Raw genomic sequence first — 24,208 nt, 5'->3', positions numbered from 1 at the left:
TAAGACTTCTTACTGTGCCCACCCCAGTCCAACGGCGGCATCTCCACATCAAGATTAACCGTGGGATTGAGTAAAGCTTTATAATTATCAGGTGTTTGACATGAATGGAAAGCATTATCATGTTTAAAAGACTCTGAATAAAGTTCATCCATAGAGATGGTTTATGTTTTTCTATTAAGGAGTGCACACTGTTCCCCCTGTAGAAAGACTCTTTCTGAGTCCAGAGAGTTTATCCCTTGGACAGTGAGCAAGGTTTATTGGTTAATCATCAATAGTGACCTGCCTTTCTCATAGGAACAGCAGTGGGCCATTCAGCAACTCAAGCCTGTTCTGTCACTCAATAATCTGTGACCTAACTCCTCCACTCACCTGTGCACCATATTCTTTAATTCCTTTGGTTAACAAAAATCTATCAATCTCACTTTTAATATTGGTTACTGATTGAGCATCAATTGCAGTTTCCAGAAGTGAGTTCCAAACTTCTGGCACCGTTTATATTAAGAAGTGTGTTCTCACTCCTGAATGTTCTGTCTCCAATATTCTGATTATTCTCCCTAGACCATGAGTCGCCAGCTGACAAAAATATTTTTTCGCAATATCTCCTAATCGTTCCTCCGAACTTCGATCAAATCATGCCTGAACATGAGGGCAGCACGGTGGCACAGTGGTTAGCATTGCTGCCTCACGGCGCCGAGGTCCCAGCTTCGATCCCGGCCCTGGGTCACTGTCCGTGTGGTTTGCACATTCTCCCCGTGTTTGCGTGGGTTTCGCCCCCACAACCCAAAATGTGCAGGTTAGGTGGATTGGCTATGCTAAACTACCCCTTAATTGGAAAAAAAAATGAAAGAACGGTGTTTTCTAAACTTATACCCACTGTGACCCCATTTTAACGTTTGAAAATTAATGCAGCACAGAGAGAGAGCAGATAGGGAAAGAGCGAGCTGGGGGGTGGGGGGTAGTCGTTGAGCGGAGGGGCCATTGGTTTTGTCCACAAGGGGTTATAAGGCCCCCAATAAGCCTCACGGATAAGAATCATGCACCCAAATATAATGGAGCGTCACCACCGATCTCAGCACCGTCCTCCAGTGTCTCCACTCGACAGTCACCATGGCCGGCTCGGAGTTCACCGCCCCAAATGATCATTTCGCCATCCAACGGTTCGGGAACCCCTGCTCTCGGGGATACAACCCGACTTTGTTTAAACTCTATTTGTCTAATCTCTATTTGTAAACTGGACAGTTGGAGCCCACTGGTAAACCTTGGCCTGCATAGCTTTTGGAATGACCAAATCTGCCACAAAAAGGTTAACTTAGTTGCAAACCTCCTGCAACAAGTCTGTCACTAGGTGCCACAGGTGCTGCACAATTTACAAAAACACAGCCAGGCAGATTCACTGAAATTGCGAATGTTATACTGTTGCGTGACAGTAAATACTTCAACATTATAACGAGTTGATCATTACTAATGTGTTCAACTAAAAAGTAAAAGATGATAGCTTCCTGCACTAGGTTACAGAATTCTGCATTTTTTGGTTTATTGGAACTTACTATGGTTAAGGTCAATAAATAAATAGGGAGGCAAGTCTCTAGGGGAACCGATCCCTTTTCCGAGCCGGAATCGCGTGACCTCTCTCCACTTGTCTGTGCCCTAGACATGGTTCCATCAAGTAGTAATTTCTTATAAGCAAAACAAGACAAGATGACAAGAATAAGTGGAGGAACCAGTAGTCAATAGGGATGATGTAAACTGAAGCAGTAATATTCAGCAATGATCTTTCAGCAATATTGAGTAACAAGGCTAACTTTATTACCTATTTTATAGCTATGTTTCAAGGACAAATTAGACAAATGTAAAGCATAATTAATGACACAGCTATGGTAAAATGCGAAAAACACAACTAAAATAAACCCCGATAATTTAAAAGCATGTCTCAGAGGGAAGGAAGCAAGATAATTTGTGTGTAATCAGCAATTGATTCTGACACATAAAGATAAATGATCCAACCTACTTCATTAATTATGCAAGGCATATTATGCAAAGCTCTCACAGAACCTTTGAAGAATGTTGTTTCCATAGACAGTATTTTTAAATTGCTATCTGCTTAAAGGATCATTGAGCCAGCAGATTCAAATTCTACTGCTAGCTTTGTTCGAAGTGAAACTTTGTCTACTGGTATCCAAATGCTGATTATTTTTAAAATGTTGGTGAAGAGGTCTATGTGGGCTGGAAATGAGTCTCAGGCAGTGCCACAAAATGGGCGTATCAGATCAGCCCCTTCTATGCAACACCTGATGCTCAGTTCCATTGGCAGCGATGGGACTGAATATCAGGCTTTGTGTGTCAGGCCCATCCAATGCCGCCCATTTTGCAACATGGAATCACAGAATACTAGAGTGCTGAAGTGCCCGTTGGCCCATCGAGTCTGCCCCATCATCCAACTCAAATTACTAGCCCAATATTGGGTATAGATAGGATTCTGAAAAGAGTAATTCCAAGTCTCAATGATAAGGTGATTCCAAGTCTCAATGATGAAGAAAGATTCACGCGATTACACTTTTTTTGCCAGTAAAAGACAGAGGAACACGGATGAACGCGGCTTAATTTGGGCGATACGTATAGAACAATCGAAGGCAATTTTGAAGAAGATGACAGATACGTTTTACCCAGAGAGCAGATATACCGGGCATATACCCAAAGATGGTTTTTAATTGGGATCAATTGGCCCGTTTAAAATTAATTGGACTCATCTTTGTTAAGAGATAACACGATGGGACGGATGTTGCTGTTAAACTAATGGATTGATACTTGTGATTTATATTCATGTAGCACCGTGACTCCAGGTGAGGGGCAGATGTGCAGTTAAATACAAAAATAAAAAAAGTTCATGCCTGATTGTGTCACTCCGCCGCTAATCTCGCAAAAATGGCACGCATCCTCGCCATTGAAAAGTTGCTGTAGTTTATAACGATCGCACAAATGAAGTTGGCAGGGGACGTTAAAGCAAGTCATTTTAAATCTAAGTACCCTTTTTACAAAGCTACAAGTCTTCATTTCTGCCAAGTACCTTTTCAGAATGACAGAATGGTTACAGGACAGGGGGCCTTCCAGCTCATTGTCTGCACTGGCTCTGCAAAGGAGCAATTTACCCAGTGCCACATGCCCCACCTCCCCATTGCTCTGCACATTTTTCCTTTTCAGATAATAATCTAATTCCCTCTCCAATGTTTCAATTGAACCAGCCTCCATCCATCACACTCTCAGACAGTACATTCTGGATCCTAGCCATTCACTGCATTAAAAATATATCCCTCATGTCACTATTGCTATTTTTGGCAATTACCATAACTCTGTGCTTTCTTATTACACATCCTTACCCCAATCACAAGGTTTTGCCCATCTACTCTGACCAGGCCCCTCATGATTTTGTATACCTCTATCAAGTCTATCCTTTTCCAAAGAAAACCAGTGCCAACCTCTCCAATCTATCCACATAGCTGAAGTTCCTCAGTCCTGGAACCATACTTGTGACAATAATAAAGATTATTATCAATAAAGATTATTATTCTTGTGAATCTTTTCCACATTCTCACCCTTCACATTTTTCCTAAAGTGTGGCACTACATGCAATACTCAATTTGAATTAAAATAATGTTTCATACAAGTTGAGTATAACTTCCTTGTTTTTCACTCTTTGCCTCTATTAATAAAGCCCAGGATGCTGTATGATTTATTAACCATTCTCAACCTGACACTGAATATTAGTTAGTAAAAAGGTTTGGAGTCTCATTCCTTCATGTATTAATTATTTGAGATTTCAAAAATATAAACTTATTTTTTGCAAACTTTTCCATACTGTCTTTTTCTCTTAATCCAATCTCTTCTCCTTTTATTTATTTATTTAACTGATTTGACATTGAATTTTCCCTCTCTAACTTACACTTCCTTCTCATTCATGCACTGTTAACTCCATGATTTGTCAATCCAATTGGTTAAGGAAATATGATTGCCGGCTCTGTTCGTTCAGGTCCCAAAGGCTAGACTTGACTTGCCACCAAAATGTACTTTTGGCAACTCGTTTCACAAAAAAATGTAAAAAATCTCAACTTGCAAGGGCAAGTCTAATTAACAGTGGACACTACTATATGTCCGAAAACCAAATCTGGGCAACATTCCTTTAAAAAAAAAATATAGCGTGCCCAATTCTTTTTCTTCCAATTAAGGGGCAATTTGACGTGACCAGTCCACCTACCCGGCACATCTTTGGGTTGTGAGGGTGAGACACACGCCGGGGAGAATGTGCAAACTCCACAGACAGTGACCCAGGGCCGGGATCGAACCCAGGTCACGGCAGCCGTGCTAATCACTGGGCCACCATGCCACCCTGGGCCACCATTTCTAAATTGTTTGTTTATCCCTAGGCAAATCCAAGTTTCATTAATTAATAAGAATTACTTTATGTGGTTGCCTTGTACAGATCATATAAGCCAACATGATCTTTTAACTTTATTTTAAGTGACTGCTAATTAACCCAAGAGAAATCTATCCCCCAACAGCTGGTAATTGTGCAAAATGAACCAATCAGTTGTCTCTTACTGACATTGTTACATACCTTCTGTCATGTAACAGATTTTTCTGACAGCCTTTGTCCCATTTTAATACAATTGCAGTCTAATCATAGACACACTCCAAGGTTTACATTCTACTTAAAGTAAAAGATTTCTTGACTCTTTCAAATGTTATAAATCAGATTATAGAATGTGGGTAATGTTCCCAGTAAAATATAGGAAATGTTGAATGGACGATAACTGCATTCGAATGGAACTGGGCCGTTGCCATTTTTCTTTAACCAATCCTGACTTTCTGTATAGTTCATTTTATTGAATTGTCATCACCTGCAATTGTAGCAACTGGGGGTGGCCTTATGAATGGAAAATCATGGTGGTTACCCAAAGGAAACAACTGGTAAACCTCATAAATCAGTCGGTGAGGAAGATCTTTGAAACTTACTTTCCCTCTTTATTCACAGCACCTACCTCATCTCAAAGTTCATGAGCGTTACTTCATTGCTGACATCTGCAATGTTGTGAAGTTCTCCATAATGTAGTTATAGGTAAGAGCCCAATATTTTTGCAGCCTTTATTTCAGTTAGAGTGCACAGAAAAATGTGAGTTGCAGTTCTTTCACAAACCTCCAAAACTGGAATAAGTTTTAAAAAAGAAATTTAGTGTACCCAATTATTTTTTTCCAATTAAGGGGCAATTTAGCGTGGCCAATCCACCTAACCTGCACATCTATGGGATGTGGGGGTGAAACCCACGCAGACACGGGGAGAAAGTGCAAACTCCACACGAACAGTGACCTAGGGCTGGGATTCAAACCCGGGTCCTCAGCGCCGCAGTCCCAGTGCTAACCACTGCACCACATGTCGCCCCAAAATCTGAATAAGTTAGGAAGAAAGTTTAAGGTAGTTGTAACAGCTACAATCGTATGGGAGACCTACCCAAGGAAAGTGTCCAGACAGCTTAAAAGGCGACCTATTTCCACAAGCAAGTCTTTCAGGTTTTGGTGATACTCCCTATATAATTAGGGGATGGTTTAGCAAAGTGGGCTAAACAGCTGGCTTGCAATGCAGAACAAGACCAGCACTGCGGGTTTAATTCCCGTACCAGCCTCCCAGAACAGGCGTCAGAATGTGGCGACGAGGGGCTTTTCACAGTAACTACATTGAGACCTACTTGCGACAATAAGCGATTATTATAGGAGCTGGTTTAGCAGTGGGCTAAACAGCAGGCTTGTAATGCAGAACAAGGCCACCAGCGCGGGTTCAATTCCCAGAATAGGCGGCGGAATGTGGCGACTAGGGGCTTTTCACAGCAACCTCATTGAAGCCTACTTGTGACAATAAGCGATTATTATTATAAGCAATTATTATATGTAAAATATGTAAATTTAATCACTCTTCAGCTCCCATGAATCTTATAAATAGGGTTATTGGCATGGTCCACTCGAAGGGCTGACTCCCATTGCTATTAATTCTGACAAGTAGTCTCAGTTCCCGAATTCAGAACTGCTAGGAACACTTCATATATGTTGCTCAATCTCAACAGTTTAAAAAACAGACCAGGGACCTCATTCCCATCTGTATTTGTACTTGATGATTGTTGGAAGATTAGGACTGCTTGGAGGACAATCCCCTTGGATAAGGGCAGATATTCAGTAATTTTAATACAGACACACTGGTTTACTGTTATCTTTTATTTCTTTCATTTATACCCACATACATGGCCAGTTAATTAGGGGGAAACCCTATCTGTATGTCTTGAGGGGAGGGGAGGCGAGTGGGAGGGAAAAATGTACTGGCATACTCAAAAAGAATTGCAATGGGTTCACGTGTGGACCATTCACAATTCAGATGCCATAATGGGTCAGATTTCACATTAAGTGGAATTAGATCTGGAAGAGTTACGGACTTAAAAAGGGCAGCCTTTAACAGAGGTGTTAAATTTGGATGGAGACAAAATCAGATTTCCATTTGAATACGTACATTCTGCAGTGCACAGATGGAGAAAAGGAACATAAAACAGGCTCTGGGTGAAAGAGCTTAAGCGTGCTTCTCCATTTCCCAGTTGCAGCATCTCTGGTCTAGGTCACAGAGTATAATTAAACAAAAGATATGTAATTTAGAGGACCTCAGTCTGTTCGATAGGACGCCACGCGACATTATGAAGCTTTCAAAAAATATATTCTGAGGGGCATTACAGCATTTATTGTCCTTCTTGAATAGCTGCAGTTTACGTGATGAAGAATTCCCACAATGGTGTTACGTAAGGAGTTGACCCAGGAATGATGATGGGAGAGTAATATACTTTCAAGTCAAGGCACCATGTGACTTTGAAACGTGGAGGTGATGGGGATCCCACGTCCTCGTCCTTCAAGGTGGTTGGTCACAGGTTTGGGAAGTGCCGTTTAATCGACAAGTAAATACAGCGATTGAATAAACTTGGTTTGTTCTCACTGGAACGAAGGAGGTTGAGGGGAGACCTGATAGAGGTATACAAAATTATGAGGGGCATAGACAGAGTGGATAGTCAGAGGCTTTTCCCCAGGGTAGAGGGGTCAATTACTAGGGGGCATAGGTTTAAGGTGAGAGGGGCAAGGTTTAGAGTAGATGTACGAGGCAAGTTTTTTACGCAGAGGGTAGTGGGTGCCTGGAACTCGCTACCGGAGGAGGTAGTGGAAGCAGGGACGATAGGGACATTTAAGGGGCATCTTGACAAATATATGAATAGGATGGGAATAGAAGGATACGGACCCAGGAAGTGTAGAAGATTGTAGTTTAGTCGGGCAGCATGGTCGGCACGGGCTTGGAGGGCCGAAGGGCCTGTTCCTGTGCTGTACATTTCTTTGTTCTTTGTTTGTAAAACTAAACGAATTGTAAAAGTGATTAAAAAATATAACTTGGCACAGAGAGAGCAAAAAGGTACAATACTGTTTCTCTGTGCAGTTTGTTTTGCTCATGGAAGTAGATTAGTAAAACACATAGACCATTGAATTGAAGGGTTAAAAGGCTTATGCAATAGCTACCACAATGGAGGCGTATTGGCTTAGAAAAGGAATTAAGAATTGCAGATGAAAGAACTGGTATCCCAACATAGATACGGATTGACAACTACCTGAAAGACATTTCTGTTTGGATACTGACGTAGTGATGAATGGGGGAAGTGTTCGGAGCAGAGTGTTACAGGGATGAAATTAAATGAAATGAAAATCGCTGATTGTCACAAGTAGGTTTCAAATGAAGTTACTGTGAAAAGCCCCTAGTCGCCACATTCCGGCGCCTGTTCGGGGAGGCTGGTACGGGAATCAAACCATGCTGCTGGCCTGCCTTGGTCTGATTTCAAAGCCAGCGATTTAGCCCAGTGTGCTAAACCAGCCAATACACGAAAACCCCTAATTAAGGGCAACAACTTCAATTCTGAAATCCAATGAGTTAAATTGGTAAAGAATACCAATTGGGATTGATATGCAATAGAACTGGTCACCTGTAAGATTTACAAATGTTCAGAATAAATAGGCAGAACAGTGGTAGATGTGATTCCTAAAAATTAAAATTCCAATCAAGAGGGGATCTTATTTAAACTTACAGTTACTGCGAGGCCTGGATAGTGGACGCGGAGAGGATGTTTCCACTAGTAGGAAAAACTAGAACCAGAGGGCACAGCCTCAGACTGAATGGAAGATCCATTAAAACAGGATGTGGACATGCCGGCATTGGACTGGGGTGAGCCCAGTAAGAAGTCTTACAACACCAGGTTAAAGTCCAACAGGTTTGTTTCAAATCACTAGCTTTCGGAGCACTGCTCCTTCCTCAGGTGAATGAAGAGGTCGTTTCCAGAAGCATATATATAGATAATGTCAAAGAAGCAAGACAATGCTTTGAATGTGAGCATTGAATCTCTCTCTGGATCTGTAAAGACTTAATTACCTGCAAATGCTCGCATTCAAAGCATTGTCTTGCTTCTTTGACATTGTCTATATATGTTTCTGGAACCTGCCTTTAAAACAGAGATAAGGAGGAATTTCTTCAGCCAGAGGGTAGTGAATCTGTGGAACGTTTTACCACAGAAGGTTGTAGAGGCCAAGTCACTGAGTGTCTTTAAGACAGAGGTAGATAGGTTCTTGATTAATAAGGGGATCAGGTGTTATGGGGAGAAGGCAGGAGAATGGGGATGAGAAACATATCAGCCATGATTGATGGGCCGAGTGGCCTAATTCTGCTCCTATGTCTTATAGTCTTAAGGGGCAATTTAGCGTGGCCAATCCACCTACCTGCACATCTTTGGATTGTGGGGGTGAGACCCACGCAGACACGGGGAGAGTATGCAAACTCCACACGAACAGTGACCCTGGGCCGGGATCGAACCCGGGTCCTCGACGACATGGGGCAGCAGTGCTAACCGTTGCGCCCCTGTGCCACCCATTGGTAGGTGAAATTCAACATCAATGGTCACAAGGTACATAGAAAAACAAAATTGAGTATCATAAGTTTAGTTTGAATGGTATGGAAATAACAAATGAAGCAAGAAATGATAGTAGATTCAACTGTTATGTCAATTACTTTGACACAGCAATAACCAAAGTGCCTAAAATACTATTATTATTATGATGGTGCAGAGGTTAGCACTGCTGCTTCACAGCGCCAAGTTCAATCCTGGCTCTGGGTCCCTATCTGCGTGGGAACTGCACATTCTACCCGTGTCTGCATGGGTCTCACCTCCACAGCCCAAAGATGTGCAGGGTAGGTGGATTGGCTATGCTAAATTGCCCCATAATTGGAAACATTTAAAAAAATACTATTAAGTAGGATAAAGTGGAAAACCACATGATAGCATTGTGCAATACACTGGCCAAATTGCACCATGAAATTAAAAAAAAATTCATTTACGGGATATGAGCGTCACTGGTTAGGCCAGCATTTGTTGCCCACCCCTAGTTGCCTTTCAGAAGGTGGTGGCGAGTTGCCTTCTTGAACCGTTGCAGTCACCGAGGTGTAGGTACACCCACACTGTTGTTAGGGAGGGAGTTCCAGGATGTTGCCGACAGTGAAGGAATGGTGATATATTTCCAAGTCCAGGTGGTGGAGTTCCCAGGTATCTACTGCTTTTGCCCTTCTAGACGATAGTGGTCATGGGTTTGGAAGGTGCTAAGAAACCTTGGTGAGCTACTGCAGTGCATCTTGTAGATGGTACACACGGCTACCACTGTTCGTTAGTGGTGGAGAGTTTGAATGTTTGTGGAAGGAGGAGCAATCAAGCGGGCTGCTTTGTCCTGTTTGGCATCGAGCCTCTTGAGTGTTATCGGTTGCTGCACTCATCCAGGCAAGTGGAGAGCATTCCATTACACTCCTGGCTTGTGCCTTGTAGATGGTGGACAGGCCTTGGGGGGTCAGGTGAGTTACTTGCTGTAGAGTTCTCGCCTTTGACCTGCCCTGGTAGCCTAAGTATTAATGTGGCTAGTCCAGTTCAGTTTCTGATGAATGATAACCCCTCAAGATGTTGATTGTAGGGGATTCAGCGATGATAATGCCATTGAATGGCAAGGGGTGGTGATTATGTCCTCTTGTCGGAGATGGTCATTGCCTGGCACTTGTGTGGCATGAATGTAACTTCCCACTTGACAGCCCAAACCTGGATATTGTCCAGGTCTTGCTGCATTTGGACAGGGACTCCTTCATTATCTGAGTTGCAAATGAGTGAATGAATGAAAATCGCTTATTGTCACAAGTAGGCTTCAATGAAGTTACTGTAAAAAGCCCCTAGTCGCCACATTCCAGCGCCTGTTCGGGGAGGCTGTTACAGGAATTGAACCGTGCTGCTGGCCTGCTTTCAAAGCCAGCGATTTAGCCCTATGCTAAACAGCCCCAGCAGAACATTGTGAAGTCATCACAAAGATCCCCACTTCTGACCTTATGATGGAAGGGAGGTCATTGATGAAGCAGCTAAAGCTGTTGTGCCGACCATTTATCTGAATCGAAGATCAACCTAACCTACGCCCCTTCAATCTACTGCTGTCCATGTGCCTGTCCAAGAGTCACTTAAATGTCTGTAATGACTCTGACTCCACCACCTCCGCTGGCAGTGCATTTCACGCACCCACGACTCTCGGTAAAGAACCTACCTCTGACATCTCTCCTATACCTTCCTCCAATCACCTTAAAATTATGTCCCCTCGTGACAGCCATTTCCGCCCTGGGGAAAAGTATCTGGCTATCCACTCTATCTATGCCTCTCATCACCTTGTACATCTCTATCAAGCCACCTCTCTTCCTTCTTCGCTCCAGTGAGAAAAGCCCTAGCTCCCTCAACCTTATCATAAGATATGCCCTCCAGTCCAGGCAGCATCCTGGTAAATCTCCTCTGAACCCTCTCCATAGCATCCACATCCTTCCTATAATGAGGCGACCAGAACTGGACACAATATTCCAAGTGTGGTCGAACCAGTGTTTTATAAAGCTGCAGCAAAACCTCACGGCTCTTAAACTCAATCTCCCTGTTAATGAAATCCAACACACCATACGCCTTCTTAACAATCCTATCAAGCTGGGTGGCAACTTTAAAAAAAATAAATTTAGAGTACCCAATGCATTTTTTCCAATTAAGGGGCAATTTAGCATGGCCAATCCACCTAGCCTGCACATCGTTAGGTTGTGGGGGCGAAACCCACAGACACGGAAAGTGCAAACTTCAGTGACCCAGAGCCAGGATTGAACCTGGGACCTCGGCAGTGTGAGGCTGCAGGGTTAACCCACTGCACCACCGTGCTGCCCTCTGGGTGGCAACTTTGAGGGATCGATGTACATGGACCCCAAGATCCCTCTGTTCCTCCACACTTCCAAGAATCCTGCCTTTAACCCTGTATTCAGCATTCAAATTCAACCTTCTAAAATGAATCACTTCACATTTTTCTAGGTTGAACTCCATCTGCCACTTCTCAGCTCAGCTCTGCATCCGGTCAATGTCCTGTTGTAACCTGCAACAGCCCTCAACACTACCTACAACTCCACCAATCTTTGTGTCATCGGCAAACTTACTAACCCACCCTTTCACTTCCTCATCCAAGTCATTTATAAAAACCACAAAGAGCAGAGGTCCCAGGACAGGACACCACTGGTCACGGACTTCCAGGCCGAATACGTTCCATCCACTACCACTTACTGTCTTCTTTCGGCCAGCCAGTTCTGTATCCAGACAGCCAGATTTCCCTGTATCCAATGCCCCCTAACTTTCCGAATGAGCCTATCATGGGGAACCTATCAAATGCCTTACTGAAATCCATATACACTACATCCACTGCCCGACCTTCATCAATGTGTCTCGTCAGATTCTCAAAGAATTCAATAAGGCTTGTGAGGCATGACCTGCCCCTCACAAAGCTATGCTGACTACCTTTAATCAAACTATGTTTTTCTAAATAATGATAAATCCTATCTCTCAGAATCCTTTCCAGTATTTTGTTCACCACAGACGCAAGACCAGGGATTTCCCTATTCCCTTTCATTTAAAAAAAATATATTTTAAAATTCTTTTTCATTTTCTCCTAATTTACTCCAAACAGGTGCTCCGGTTTCCTCCCACAGTCCAAAGATGTGCAGGTTAGGTGGATTGGCTATGCTAAATTGCCCCTTAGTTAGGTGGGGTTACAGGGATAGGGTGGTGTGGGCTTGGCTTGGGTGGGGTGCTCTTTCCAAGGGCCGGTGCAGATGGGCCGAATTTCCTCCTCCTCCACTGTAAATTCTGAGAGTGAGGATGCAAAGACAATCGCCAACGGCGCAGCAATCTCCTCCCTCGCTTTCCATAGTAACCATAGGTACATCCCGTTGGCCCCAGGGAACCTATCTATCCTGATGCTTTTCAAAATTTCCAGCACATCCTCCTTCTTAATATTAACCTGGTTCACGCTGTTCTCACGAGCAACAAGGTCCCTCTCTCTAGTGAATACTGAAGCAAAATTTCATTTAGGGCCTCCCCACCTCCTCAGACTCTAGGCACAAGTCCCCTCCACTATCCCTGATCATCCGCTTATATCTCACAAAATGTAGAACACCTTGGGGTTTTCCCTGATCCTTCCCGTTCATTGCCAAGCACCAAATCCAATATGGCCTCCCCCCCCCCCCCCCCGAGTCAGCCTATCTACGTAGAGTCAGGAATCCTTCCTGAACACATCTCAAAATCTGCTCCATCCAAACCATTTGCACTAAGAAGGTTCCAGTCAATATTAGGGAAGTTGAAGTCACTCATGACAACAATTCTATTGACTCCAGTTTAGCTAAGGCTCCTTGATGCCTTATTCAGTCAAATGCTGCCTTGCTCTGCTGACCGTTGGTCAAAGTCGACATATGATTTCGCTACCAATAACTTACATTTATGTAGTGTTTTCAATGCTCTGAAATTCTCAAAGCAATTTTTATGCCGAGATCAGCGCCACACAAAATTAGGAAGGAAATCAGGGCAGGTTGGTGTTAAAGGGGCATATTTGCAGAAGGGAAGAGATATAGCAAAAAAAAAAAAAAAAAGGAGTTCAGGGAGAACATTCTACAATGTAGGGAGGATGCTGAAAGCTATTTGTTTTATAGAGAGGAGGGGACAAGTGCTGCAAAGTAGAGGATAGATGGGGAAGTAGGTCTGGAGGAGATTGCAGCGATAGGAAGGGAAGTGATACAGAAATTTGTAGGCAAAGACAAGGATTTTGAAATTATTAAACAGATGGAGAAATGGGAGCTATTCCCCAGAACCATGCCTCACCACCGTACAAAATGGGAGAAAAATGCACAAGTGAACAATATCAAATGCAATGCTGGCATTATCCTCTGGGATATACAAATGTGTTAGATGTCAGGACATTCCACAATGGCCCTATGTGTGCCTTGAAGCCATGTGCAAAGTCTCCCTGGCCTTACAACAGGAAGCATTATGCCCTTTTCTGATTGACCAAACTGTTCTGCTGTTGTAGACATGATTGGAATTGTGCTTGGGCACAATTGATTTCTATCCTTGAAACTCTTCAGTATGAGATCTTGTTCCCCGAAGATTACTGAAACTCCAAAGGGGAACAAAATCCAAAACCATGTGCAACTGAAGAGTAACGACGGAGAGATCCATTCTTTTTAAACTCAGCTAACATGACGCCAAATCTTGCAGCCTGAATGAGCATAACTCCTGCTTCACATGTGCCAAAAATCATCCACTGCCATGAGAATAATGGATAATTTATAAAAACTGGCACAGGTGTTGCTTTTTCGAACTGCTCCCATGATATCCCAATAGAACAGAAGTGGTTATGGCGCAGGGGGAGGGGGAAAAAATAAAGCTGTGCAACTGAATCAATAAATCTGGTCATGAAATTAAAATCGCTTGTCACAAGTAGGCTTCAAATGAAGTTACTGTGAAAAGCCCCTAGTCGCCACATTCCGGCACCTGTTCGGGGAGGCTAGTATGGGAATTGAACCATGTTATTGGCCTGCCTTTGTCTGCTTTCAAAGTCAGCAATTTAGCCCTGTGCTAAACAGCCCCTGTATGAACTAGTACCAAAAAAAGCCAATAGGCTCACTAATGTCTTTCAAGTTTCTGCCTGCATATTGATCCAGTCCCATGCCATGTAGTTAACATTCAATGTGCTTAGGACAACTGGGAACATGCAATGTTACCATTACAATTGTTATCCAGATTCCAGGAACTAATTTTTCCAAAAGCAACAAAAAGAATGAAAATAAAATAGGGAAGACATCAATGAAGGTGTCCGGTTCACATTATAGGAGGTCCTAACTGGTGTGAGAATCTGCAAGGACATTAAACTTTAATTTAGTGGTCATAAAGGCATTCTGATCAAAACGTAGCAACACACTGCTAAAGGAATTGGAGGATAATACATGGGCTGAATCTCATATCTATCAGTTTTCAGCAATACAGTACAGTAACACAATGGTTGTGTGACTGGACACAATCCAGAAAACTGGATTAATGAGTTAGAGACATGTTCAAATCCCACCAGGGCAGCTGGGTATTTGAATGTAGTTAAGCTGGAATTCACAAGTTAGTATCAGTGACTGGGATGGTCATAAAAACCCATATGGTTCACTAAAGTTCCTTTATGGAATGAAATACACTGTCCTTACCTGGTCTGGTCAATATGCCAACTCATAACTATCCTCAAATGGCCAGTATTCAGGTAGGCAATTCAACTCCAACCCTTATCAAAGGCAATTAAGTGTGGACAATAAACACTGACCGTGGCAGTGACACCCACATCCCAGTGGACCAATAAAGCGGTGATGGGCAAAATCATCAACTTGTGTCAGCTAAAGTGAGTGTTGCATAGGTAACCTACATCTACAAATCTGGACACACTGCCCCCCTTCTAAAGTATGCATGTAAAGTCTCCTGACCACTCCAATACAGTCCAATTGCTGTATAGAAGGAATTCATCCTTCATAAATGGTCTTAACACTTTCAGAATGTGATAAATGTAGGAATTTCAGCAGCGGTGTATTATAGGTAATTGATGCAGTAAGGTTTAAAGCCTGGGTTAGTCTGCTGAATTCATATTTTAAAATAAATCCTGGGCATGTGTATATTGTGAACCAAGGACGCAACTAAACCATCGTAAAAGGTTTGGGTTAATGCAATTTTCTTTGGATTAAGGGGATTCACAAGTTCATAAGATATAGGTGCAGAATTAGGCCATTCGGCCCATCAATTCTCCTCTGCCATTCTATCATGGCTGATATGTTCCTCATCTGTTATCTATAATGCTACAGACCAAGAGCTGGATTGCAAAATCAGCCAGAGCATCTCCTCCCAACACATGACCTAGGAGCAGGAGTAGACAATTTAGCCTCCCAAGCCTAAACACCTTCAATGTGATCATGGCTGATCCTATCCTGGCCTCCACTCCACCATCCTGCCCGTTCGCCATAATCCTTCAACCCATTACCAGTTAAAAATCTGTCAAACTCCCCCTTAAATTTACTTAATGTCCCTGCATCCACTGCACTCAGGGTTAGCAAATTCTACATATGCACAAGCCTTTGAGTAGTAATTTCTCCTCAAATGTTTTAAATTTGCTCTCTTCTAAGATTACGACCTCTCGTTTTAGAATGCCCCACAAAAGGAAGCATCTGCTCCACGACTATTTTATCCATGCCTTTTAGCATCTTGTATACCTCGATTTGATCTCCCCTCATTCTTCTAAACTCTACAATAGGCCTAAACTGTTCAATCTCTCATTCGACAAGCCCCTCATCTCTAGAATCAATCAAGTGAACCTCCTCTGAACTGCCTCCAATGCCACTACATCTTTCCTCAAATAAGAGGACCAAACTTGTGCACTGTACCAGTGCCTTGTATAGTTGCAACACTTCCTTACCTTTATACTCAATTCCTTTTGCTATAAATACCAACAGTCCATTTGCTTTCCTTATTCTCTGTTGCACCTGCACGCTTGTTTTCTGTGACTCATGCACGAGGGCACCCAGATCCTCTGCATCAGAGCACCCTAAAGTTTCTCCCCATTTAGATATTGTTGTCTTTCCATTTTTTTGACCTCACTTATTAAACTCCATCTGCCACATTTTGGCCAACTTTCCTAACCCATCTATATCTATTTGTCAGATTCTTATTTCCTCTTTGCAATTTACTGTCTCACTTATTTTTGTGTCATCTGCGAATTTGGCTGTAGATCATTCTATCCCTATATCAAAGTCATCAATGTAGATTGTAAATAGTTGGGGCCCAGGATCGAACCCTATGGCACCCCACTAGTTACATCTTGCCAACCAGAAAAAGACCAGACGGTTTCCTGTCCGTCAGCCAGTCTTCTATCCCAGCTAATAAGTTACCCCAATCCCATTTGATCACACCTTGTGAATTGACCTTCTGGGCAGCACCTTATCAAATGCCTTCTGGAAGTCCAGATATATTACAGCCACAGGAGTCCCATTATCCACTTCATTTGTTACATCTACTTTGCTTGTTACATCTGTGGAGCTACTTAGATTTCAGCTTGGTAAGATGATGTCATTGCTGAAAGGCATGAGATATTTTTGCAGAAAGCAGTTCTTAGGCAAGTGAAGCTCGGACTAGAAGACAACCAGTTTTTCTATCACTGCAGTTAAGTTAAATTAGATTGCCAGTCTTCAAAGCAGTGCTGATTTGGCGGAGAACAAGGGGAGCTGAAACAAGCTGAGAAACAGCTTCTGAAGAAATGAGTTTCTGCATGGGTCTGACAGGAGTCAGATCTTTTCTTTAAAGCAGTGTCAAAAATTCTTTCTTTATCAAAGAACATCTCTGAAAAGCAAGTATTCCGGAGGAGTGCCAATGGTTATAATAGTGGCAGAGGTGATTGTTTTCTTGTTTTAGTGGGAATAAAGTTAGCAGTTAAGGGTATGGATTCAGTGTATTTAGTAGCATTGTTTAAGGGGTAATTGTAGGTTATTTTCTGGTGAGATAGTAAAGATATTTTAATACCGCGTTAGTAATAAAGTTTGTTTTAATATACCATATCCCTATTTCTTAGTGTAATCACTCCTGGGGCAAGGCATCCTTTCCTCAGTCTTACAAAATTAAAATATTGGGGTTTCGGTCCAGTATCTTAGCTGCTTTTGGGGTCTGGTCTGCGATCGCAATAAAAATGTTAATGAGGCTTGGGCAATTTGAAATATTTGCACTCCGAGTCCGAAACGTCAGTCATTTTCATACACATCCAGCGAAATCAAACATGGTGTAGCAATTAAATTCCCCATGGCTAAGGGTTTAGATAAAAAAGTGAATATAGATTCCGAGAACTGCTGAGAAAACATTTTACTCTAGCAGTGTCAAGGTTTTGGGGTCGGCCGAAGCTGTGAAAACGCATGCCAAGCTCTGTTCACCAATCTTTGACTGTTGGTATACCTCAATTCCAATGGCAAAAAGTAGTCCAACAGACAGCTTGAATAGTTTAAAATCACAAGGAGATTCCAACACACTAAAACAGGATGCACAAAATAGCAGCCCATTTGGTGCAACAGTGTGCAGGATAAAGCTTTGATAACAGAGAAGTGTGTTTCTGCGCCTCAACTACAAGGACCCTATATAATGAGTTACATTTTATTGTACTGCTTAATCCTTTTAAATTATTCATTGGTATTTGGAATGAAGGAATAGATCTGTTGACAAGAACATGAATATTTAGTTCAGGTATAATGTAGAAAGCAATAAATTAGCATTTTCAAACAGATGTAAAAAATCAAAACATTTGGGGTAATTTTGACTTCAACAGAAATAAACTCAGCGGTGTTGTACAGTAGGCTGCCAATTCCTCATCGGCCTTTACATTATTACAGTAAAAATTACTGCCATTATGTTTAAACAGGCAGTTTTGGTATCCATCCAAGATTACACCTAAAATGAAGCCGCTTACCCATGTTTACCAAAAATCTAAATAAAACAGTATTTGCACAAGTGATAATTTGCTTAAGTTACAGATTTTTCTCCTCCCTCAATGGTCCCACACCCGAGAGAGAGAGAGAGCTGGGCAAGATGACCTGCTCCCACCCACCAACCAGACTTGCCATATTTTTGAGGGAAGGCACCTGGTTTCCATATAGCATCATCTATGCAGAAATTCATTCAAAAGATGGTGACTTAAGGTTACACTATCTCCCATGTTGACAATGTTCCCGAAAGCCAAGATCAGCACACGAGGTAAATGTTTGTTCCTGGTTAAACTTGATGAATGTACGGATGTCCTCACTCATGTTTTCAGACTAGTATCTTGACAGTGATCAAGCACCTGATCACTTTCTAGAAAACACTGGAGCAAATTTTAACTTTTGTTGCCAATAGTGGTTGCCGATTACCCGTCATCCAATTGCTTCATGCAAGACCGACTGCCAATCCACTAGTAGCCGTTTCCCCACCCGTAATGAAGCTTAAAATCCACTCTGTCAACAAACTTTCTTCAAGCCAAGAGGAACATGGCTCAATGCTCATTCATCTACTTTAGCCCACCCCAAGAACGTACAGGTGTACTTAAATAAAAAAGTACAAAGGAAAATAAATTGTACAACTGCAACTGAACAAGGTTTGATGGTGCTTCTGCATTAAAGGTGTTGTGTACTGACAGCATCGCAGCAATGATTTTGTAAATATGAAGGTCATAAAATACATCCCTCGAGCTGTACATGGTGTGGCAGATTTCAAACGTCAGCACTAATGAGCAAAGTGCGACACATTGGAAACATACTAATTATATAATTTTGCTTTAGAGAAGATGCACAAATGTGATACATTTGGATCTCAGCAAATGCATTAACTTTAAGAAAGTTACTAAAAAGAAAATAATGAAACAGGAGAAGAATAGGAAACCAAAGATTTCAAAGCTTTTACTAAAGATCATTTCTGATGTACAGTATACAGGCATAAAAACTTAATTTCACTAACCAGCTTTGAGATCTACCAACTTGTGATGTTAACAATTAAACCTGGCTGCATACATTCTGCAATATATTTAACACACCCCATTTTGACACTTTAAAAAAATGGAAACTGCAGAATCCATTTTACAGCAAGTGAAACATCAAGCACAAAAATACGTACAAACACGTTAAAAACTAGGTCAGCACTCTAGGACAGGTATAATGGTTAAAATTCAGCTTGGATGCATGTTCATCAATTAACTGGACCCTGTACGGCACAACTTGTGTTGCAGAGCCAGGTAATGGTTTTAATTTCAGCTGCATCTTCCAGAATCTGGTGCAATGGGCGACGCCTGTCAGAATACCCCTGAAAAATGAAATGTTGCCAGACATTGAAAACGACTGAAGCCAAAGACTAAAATTAAAATAAACATTTTACAGCACAATTATGTCATTTAATTTGATAGATGCAAGTCTAAGCATAAGATTGTATAATGTTGTCATGCATTGTGGTTTTTTGACCATGTTTCCACAAAAAGGATTTGGAAACAAGTGACATTTAAGTGGGGTGTTGTAAATTAAAGCTGCTCAGAATTATTCTGAAGGACGTATGCTGCAGCACTGTGACAAAGTGGGAACGGGTGTGTTAACGAGTCAATTATCCAAATAACTGGATACAAGAAGCAATTTGCTACCTCAATTCAGATTATCAGTAAACTACACAAGTCTGTATTCGAGGGTAGCCTGAGCAGGGTGTATGCTGGAGATGAGCTTGGAGGCAGTCGGTTTGGTTCACAGGCTTACCGGTGAATCCCCGAATTGCGGAAAATCACAGGGAGGGGACGGGAAAAACCGCTCCATTTCAAATGACTGGTAAAAAGACCAGTGGGGAGGTGGGAGCAGTATAACATTATGGAATGACGAGAGAAACCCCTCACATCTTAAGCCAAAGGCAGTCCCAATTAAGAGACTGCTTAGGAAAAGTTCAGTTAGTCCAACATGGGCAAGTGTAAAGCAGGTTAGAAAAATAATTACAGGTGTTTCAATTTCATGAAACAAGTTTTCATTTTAATTGTCACGTTAGAAGTTCAAACAACTGGAAAACAAAATAGTTCAATGATTCATATCTGATATCATCATCTGAATCATTACAGTCCACCTGCTGAAAGGTTAATGAGCGTGTGTTTTGAGAAATTCCAAGAGGAGGGAGCAAGGGGGGCCAGAGGGAACATGGGGAGGTATGCTCAAATCTTTCCTTTTAATTTAATAAACAAGACAATTTAATAAACAAGACACTATTTACATTTTAATATGGAAGCATTTAGAATCTCAATTCTTAGTATATTCATTTAAAATTGTGAACATCTTTGAAATGAAAGTGTTAAACATTTTAAATATTAAAAATATAAATAAATTTATAGTACCCAATTCTTTTTTTTCCAATTAAGGGGCAATTTAGCATGGCCAATCCACCTACCTTGCACATCTTTGGGTTGTGGGGGTGAGACGCACGCAGACACGGGGAGAATGCGCAAACTCCACATGGACAGTGACCCGGAGCCGGGATCGAACCTGGGTCCCCGGCAGTGAGGCAGCAGTGCTAACCACTGTGCCACCCCATACTTTTTAAATAAAGAGATAAATGGAATGTGATCTCCTTACCTATGCAACCTCATCGTTTTTTAATTTCTTCATCTCTCATCTCCACTAGCAAAAAAAACACATAGGTATATACGTTTATGTTAATTCCTAAAAAGCTATTAACAGACACAACTGGCAAATCATCGCCTCCTGTACCATGATTTTTTTTTTGTTTCAATGCTACACCAGTTGATGGGCAAAGGACAGAATTTATACAGCATTCGAAAACTAGTAATAACATTTATCTCGCGAGTCAGTTTTGCATGCAGGAAATGGAAGACATTGCAATGTAAACCTATGGATAGACGAGCCTTCTCTAGCAATTTATTTTGCTGGCAAAAGGCGGAACAGCAAGACTTGGGTTGGCAGGGCACAACTTCAGAATGTGCGGATGACAAAACTCAGAAGCATTGTGAAATTTGAGGCAGTGATAAACTTTAAGAGGACAGACAAGTAGCTGAATGGGCAGACATGTGACAGATGAAATTTAATACAGAGGGTGAAGTGATAAATTTGATCCCAAGAACAAGGAAAGACAATATAAAGGACATATTTCAAAAGGGGGTTCAGAAAGAGAGACCTGGAGGTATAGGTGCACAAAACATTGAAGGTGGCAAGGCAGGTTAAGGAAGTGGCAAATAAAGCATATAGGTTCCTGGGTTTTATAAATTTATAGGGTACAAAACAAGGAAGTTATGATAAACCTGGATAAAACACTGGTTCAGCTTCAACAGGAGTATTGTGCCTGATTCTGGGTATCACACTTTAGGAAAGATGTCACAGTATTAGAGAGGATGCAGAAAATATTCACAAGAATAAAGTTCCTTGTCCCTGGAGCCATTTACGTAGACAGACTGGAGAAGCTGGGGCTGTTCTTAGAGAGAGAAAGGAGATTTCATAAAGGTGTTGAAAATCATGACGGGTCTGGACAAAATATAGGGAGAAAACGTTCTCATTGGCAGAATGATCAAGAAACAGAAGACACAGATTTAAGCTGACTGAAGAGAAGCAATGGCGAAAGAAGAAAATCTTTAAAAAAAATGTTTTTTTTTTAAAAAAATGGTTTGTATCTGGAATGCACTGCCCAAGTGTGTGGTGGATGCAGATTCAACCACAGTCTTCAAGAGAAAATTAGATAATTAGGAAAAGAGAATATGTTTGCAGGGCTATGGGAAAAAAGCAAGGGAGTGGGAGTAGGTGAGTTGCTCCTAGAGAACCGGCGTAGGCATGATGGGCTGAATGGCTTCCGCCTGTGTTGTAATCATTCGATGAACTATTTACACATCTATGTATGCAAACCAGAAGTATTGCTTCATGGGTCTTCAATGTTGCTGCTGGATTTCGACAGCATCCAGGTAGCATGCGGTCACTACTTAGGGCAAGGAATTAAAAGGAATCTACATTTAGCACATTTATCAAGGTCCTTCAGATTTGCTATGGCATGGATCAGATTTAATGCAAAGTCCAATTACTCTGCCAATTACTAATCACTTCTAAAGGTGTGCTACACAAGATGTTACAAGTTTAGCTTATAACAATACATTGATGGTGATAATGAGAACTAATGCCGTAAACATTTAAGTTCCTTCAGTGCTTTTTCCTGAATGAACAACTTCTTTTAACTTGGTTTCTAAAACTAGATTAAGGAGGAATAAAAATAAATTGGACAATGTGTGTGGGCTAGACTGAATATTAAAAAAACAATCAATGATAAATTAAAGACAACAGGGGTGTGGCTTCTGAGACATGAGGATGATTATTTAAACACATGAAGTTTTGAGGAAAGTTGACACACAAGAAGAAACTACATTTCTTTAGGCGCATAGTTAGGAGAGAGAAACTAGAAGATCTGGTAGCGACTGGTAAAAATGCGGGTTACAAAGCAAGAGGCTGATAAAGGAGCATGCGTACCAACTGTTTAAGAAACAGAACTGATAATGAGAACAATGGATGCTATATCAAGGATTGTGAAAGTTGGTCAGCCTTGATCATCTTAAAGCATGGCACCTCAAGAAATCGTACACAGAAGTGAATCAGCCATTCATTTCGTGTGCAGGATTTGAAAGCTGGATCTTTGACACCTCTGAATTCAGGTACTTCAAGTTAGTAAAGTTATTTAAAATTATCAAATATTCTTTTGAGCTACTAATACAACATTCAATTAAACATTGTAGTTAATTGAAAGAAAAGTAGTGTGTTAATATTATTGTCCACTTTTGTTACCTGCCGCCCTCTACGATCATCTTGCCTCTGTTGGTATTGGCTTGGCATCCCTGATCCAAGCCGGTGAGGATTCTGCTGGAACATACCACTCTGAGACTGCATGATACGATTCCATGCTAACTGTTGCTCAATCCCCTGGTTTCTATCAAGTAAAAAGTCAGTTTTCTGTTATACTTTCTTTACAATGGGCTACATTTGTCAAATCCAACATGCTTTTCTCCTGAACAAAAAAACAAACAAAAAAAAAAAAAAAAAAAAAAATCACATTTTGTAGATTACATAGGAATCAACTGAGAAAGTTTCACATAAGCAATCCCTGGCATCCCCTAGAAGCCAGAGGTTCACTGACAACAAAATGGGAAGTTATCAGCCTGCCCTCCAAAGATATGGGGCAAAAATAGGAGAAATGCCCAAACATACCTCGGAAAGGCAGACAAAATGATTATACAAAGGCAAAATATTGTCGATGCTAGAAATCCAAAATAAAAACAAAATGCTGGAAATGCTCAGCAGGACAGGCAGCATCTGTGGAAAGAGAAAGAGAGTTAACATTTCAGGTCAATAATCTTTCATCAGACAGCTGAGTATTTCCAGCATTTTCTGTGTTTATTGTATAAAAAGTGCATTCTGAGACACCAACTCACTGGAGTGGTCTGTTCCAGGATCTCTGCCAATAAAATTCTAGCCAGCTGATTGAAGGTTGAAAAAGCAATTCAAGAAAATTTGACAAGTCTACCTTTTCTTCCTTCAAAGAGGGGCAGGGCTCTGTTCAGTGCCTCTGCAATGTAACAGCAGGCAAAGCTCATACGGAAAAATATATATTACACATGAAAACCTGAATTTAACTGCCACCGCACATCCCACAACACTCTCCAACAAATCACAAATTTTAGCAATTGGCAAAAAAGTCTATAGTACTAGCAAGCAATACAGAGAACATACACATTCCACAACCCTCCACCATTTTCTAATTTGCTTTAAAATGCTTTTCCTGAAAGACTGCAATATACTGTGTGTCATACCATGCGGAAGAACACCAATTTAGGGGAAGTCAAGTAGATGCTACAATAAGTTTCAGATTATGGTTCACTAAATCCTTAGTTCCAGATTTATTGACCCAGAACATTCTGGTTGAGCCATGCTTTTGAACTTCATTTTAAATAGATATATTTTCTGACATCCAAGATCAACAATCAACATCATGATTCAGGAATCAATAGAGGTTCAAGGATATTCAAGTGCAACTGTGCATATGCTACACGAGAAAGTTTACATCGGTATTAAATATTTTTAACTTCAACGATGGAATAAATCAAAAACCTTACATAGTTACGAAATCTAAACTGATAGGTCAAAATTCTAGTTCCGAAATTTAACAATTTAGCCTTCATAATA

At 41.3% G+C, this 24,208-nt stretch overlaps 1 protein-coding gene across 1 annotated transcript in view; it reads right to left on the bottom strand.

The window, feature by feature from the left end:
• Positions 1–18,891: 18,891 nt before the first annotated feature.
• xrn2 (5'-3' exoribonuclease 2) overlaps positions 18,892–24,208 on the bottom strand; it is a 119,444-nt gene continuing 114,127 nt past the window's right edge. Inside the window, exons 29-31 of the mRNA XM_072505734.1 lie at positions 22,814–22,955; positions 20,612–20,656; positions 18,892–19,316 (exon numbers count right to left, since the gene is read on the bottom strand). Coding sequence (XP_072361835.1) covers positions 20,648–20,656; positions 22,814–22,955 — 151 coding nt within the window. The 3' untranslated portion in view covers positions 18,892–19,316; positions 20,612–20,647. The remainder of the gene's footprint in view (positions 19,317–20,611; positions 20,657–22,813; positions 22,956–24,208) is intronic.

Source organism: Scyliorhinus torazame, chromosome 1, assembly GCF_047496885.1.
Source record: "Scyliorhinus torazame isolate Kashiwa2021f chromosome 1, sScyTor2.1, whole genome shotgun sequence".
Lineage (NCBI taxonomy): Eukaryota > Metazoa > Chordata > Chondrichthyes > Carcharhiniformes > Scyliorhinidae > Scyliorhinus > Scyliorhinus torazame.
Note: the sequence above shows the minus strand (reverse complement) of the source record. Positions and strands in the feature narration are given on the sequence as shown.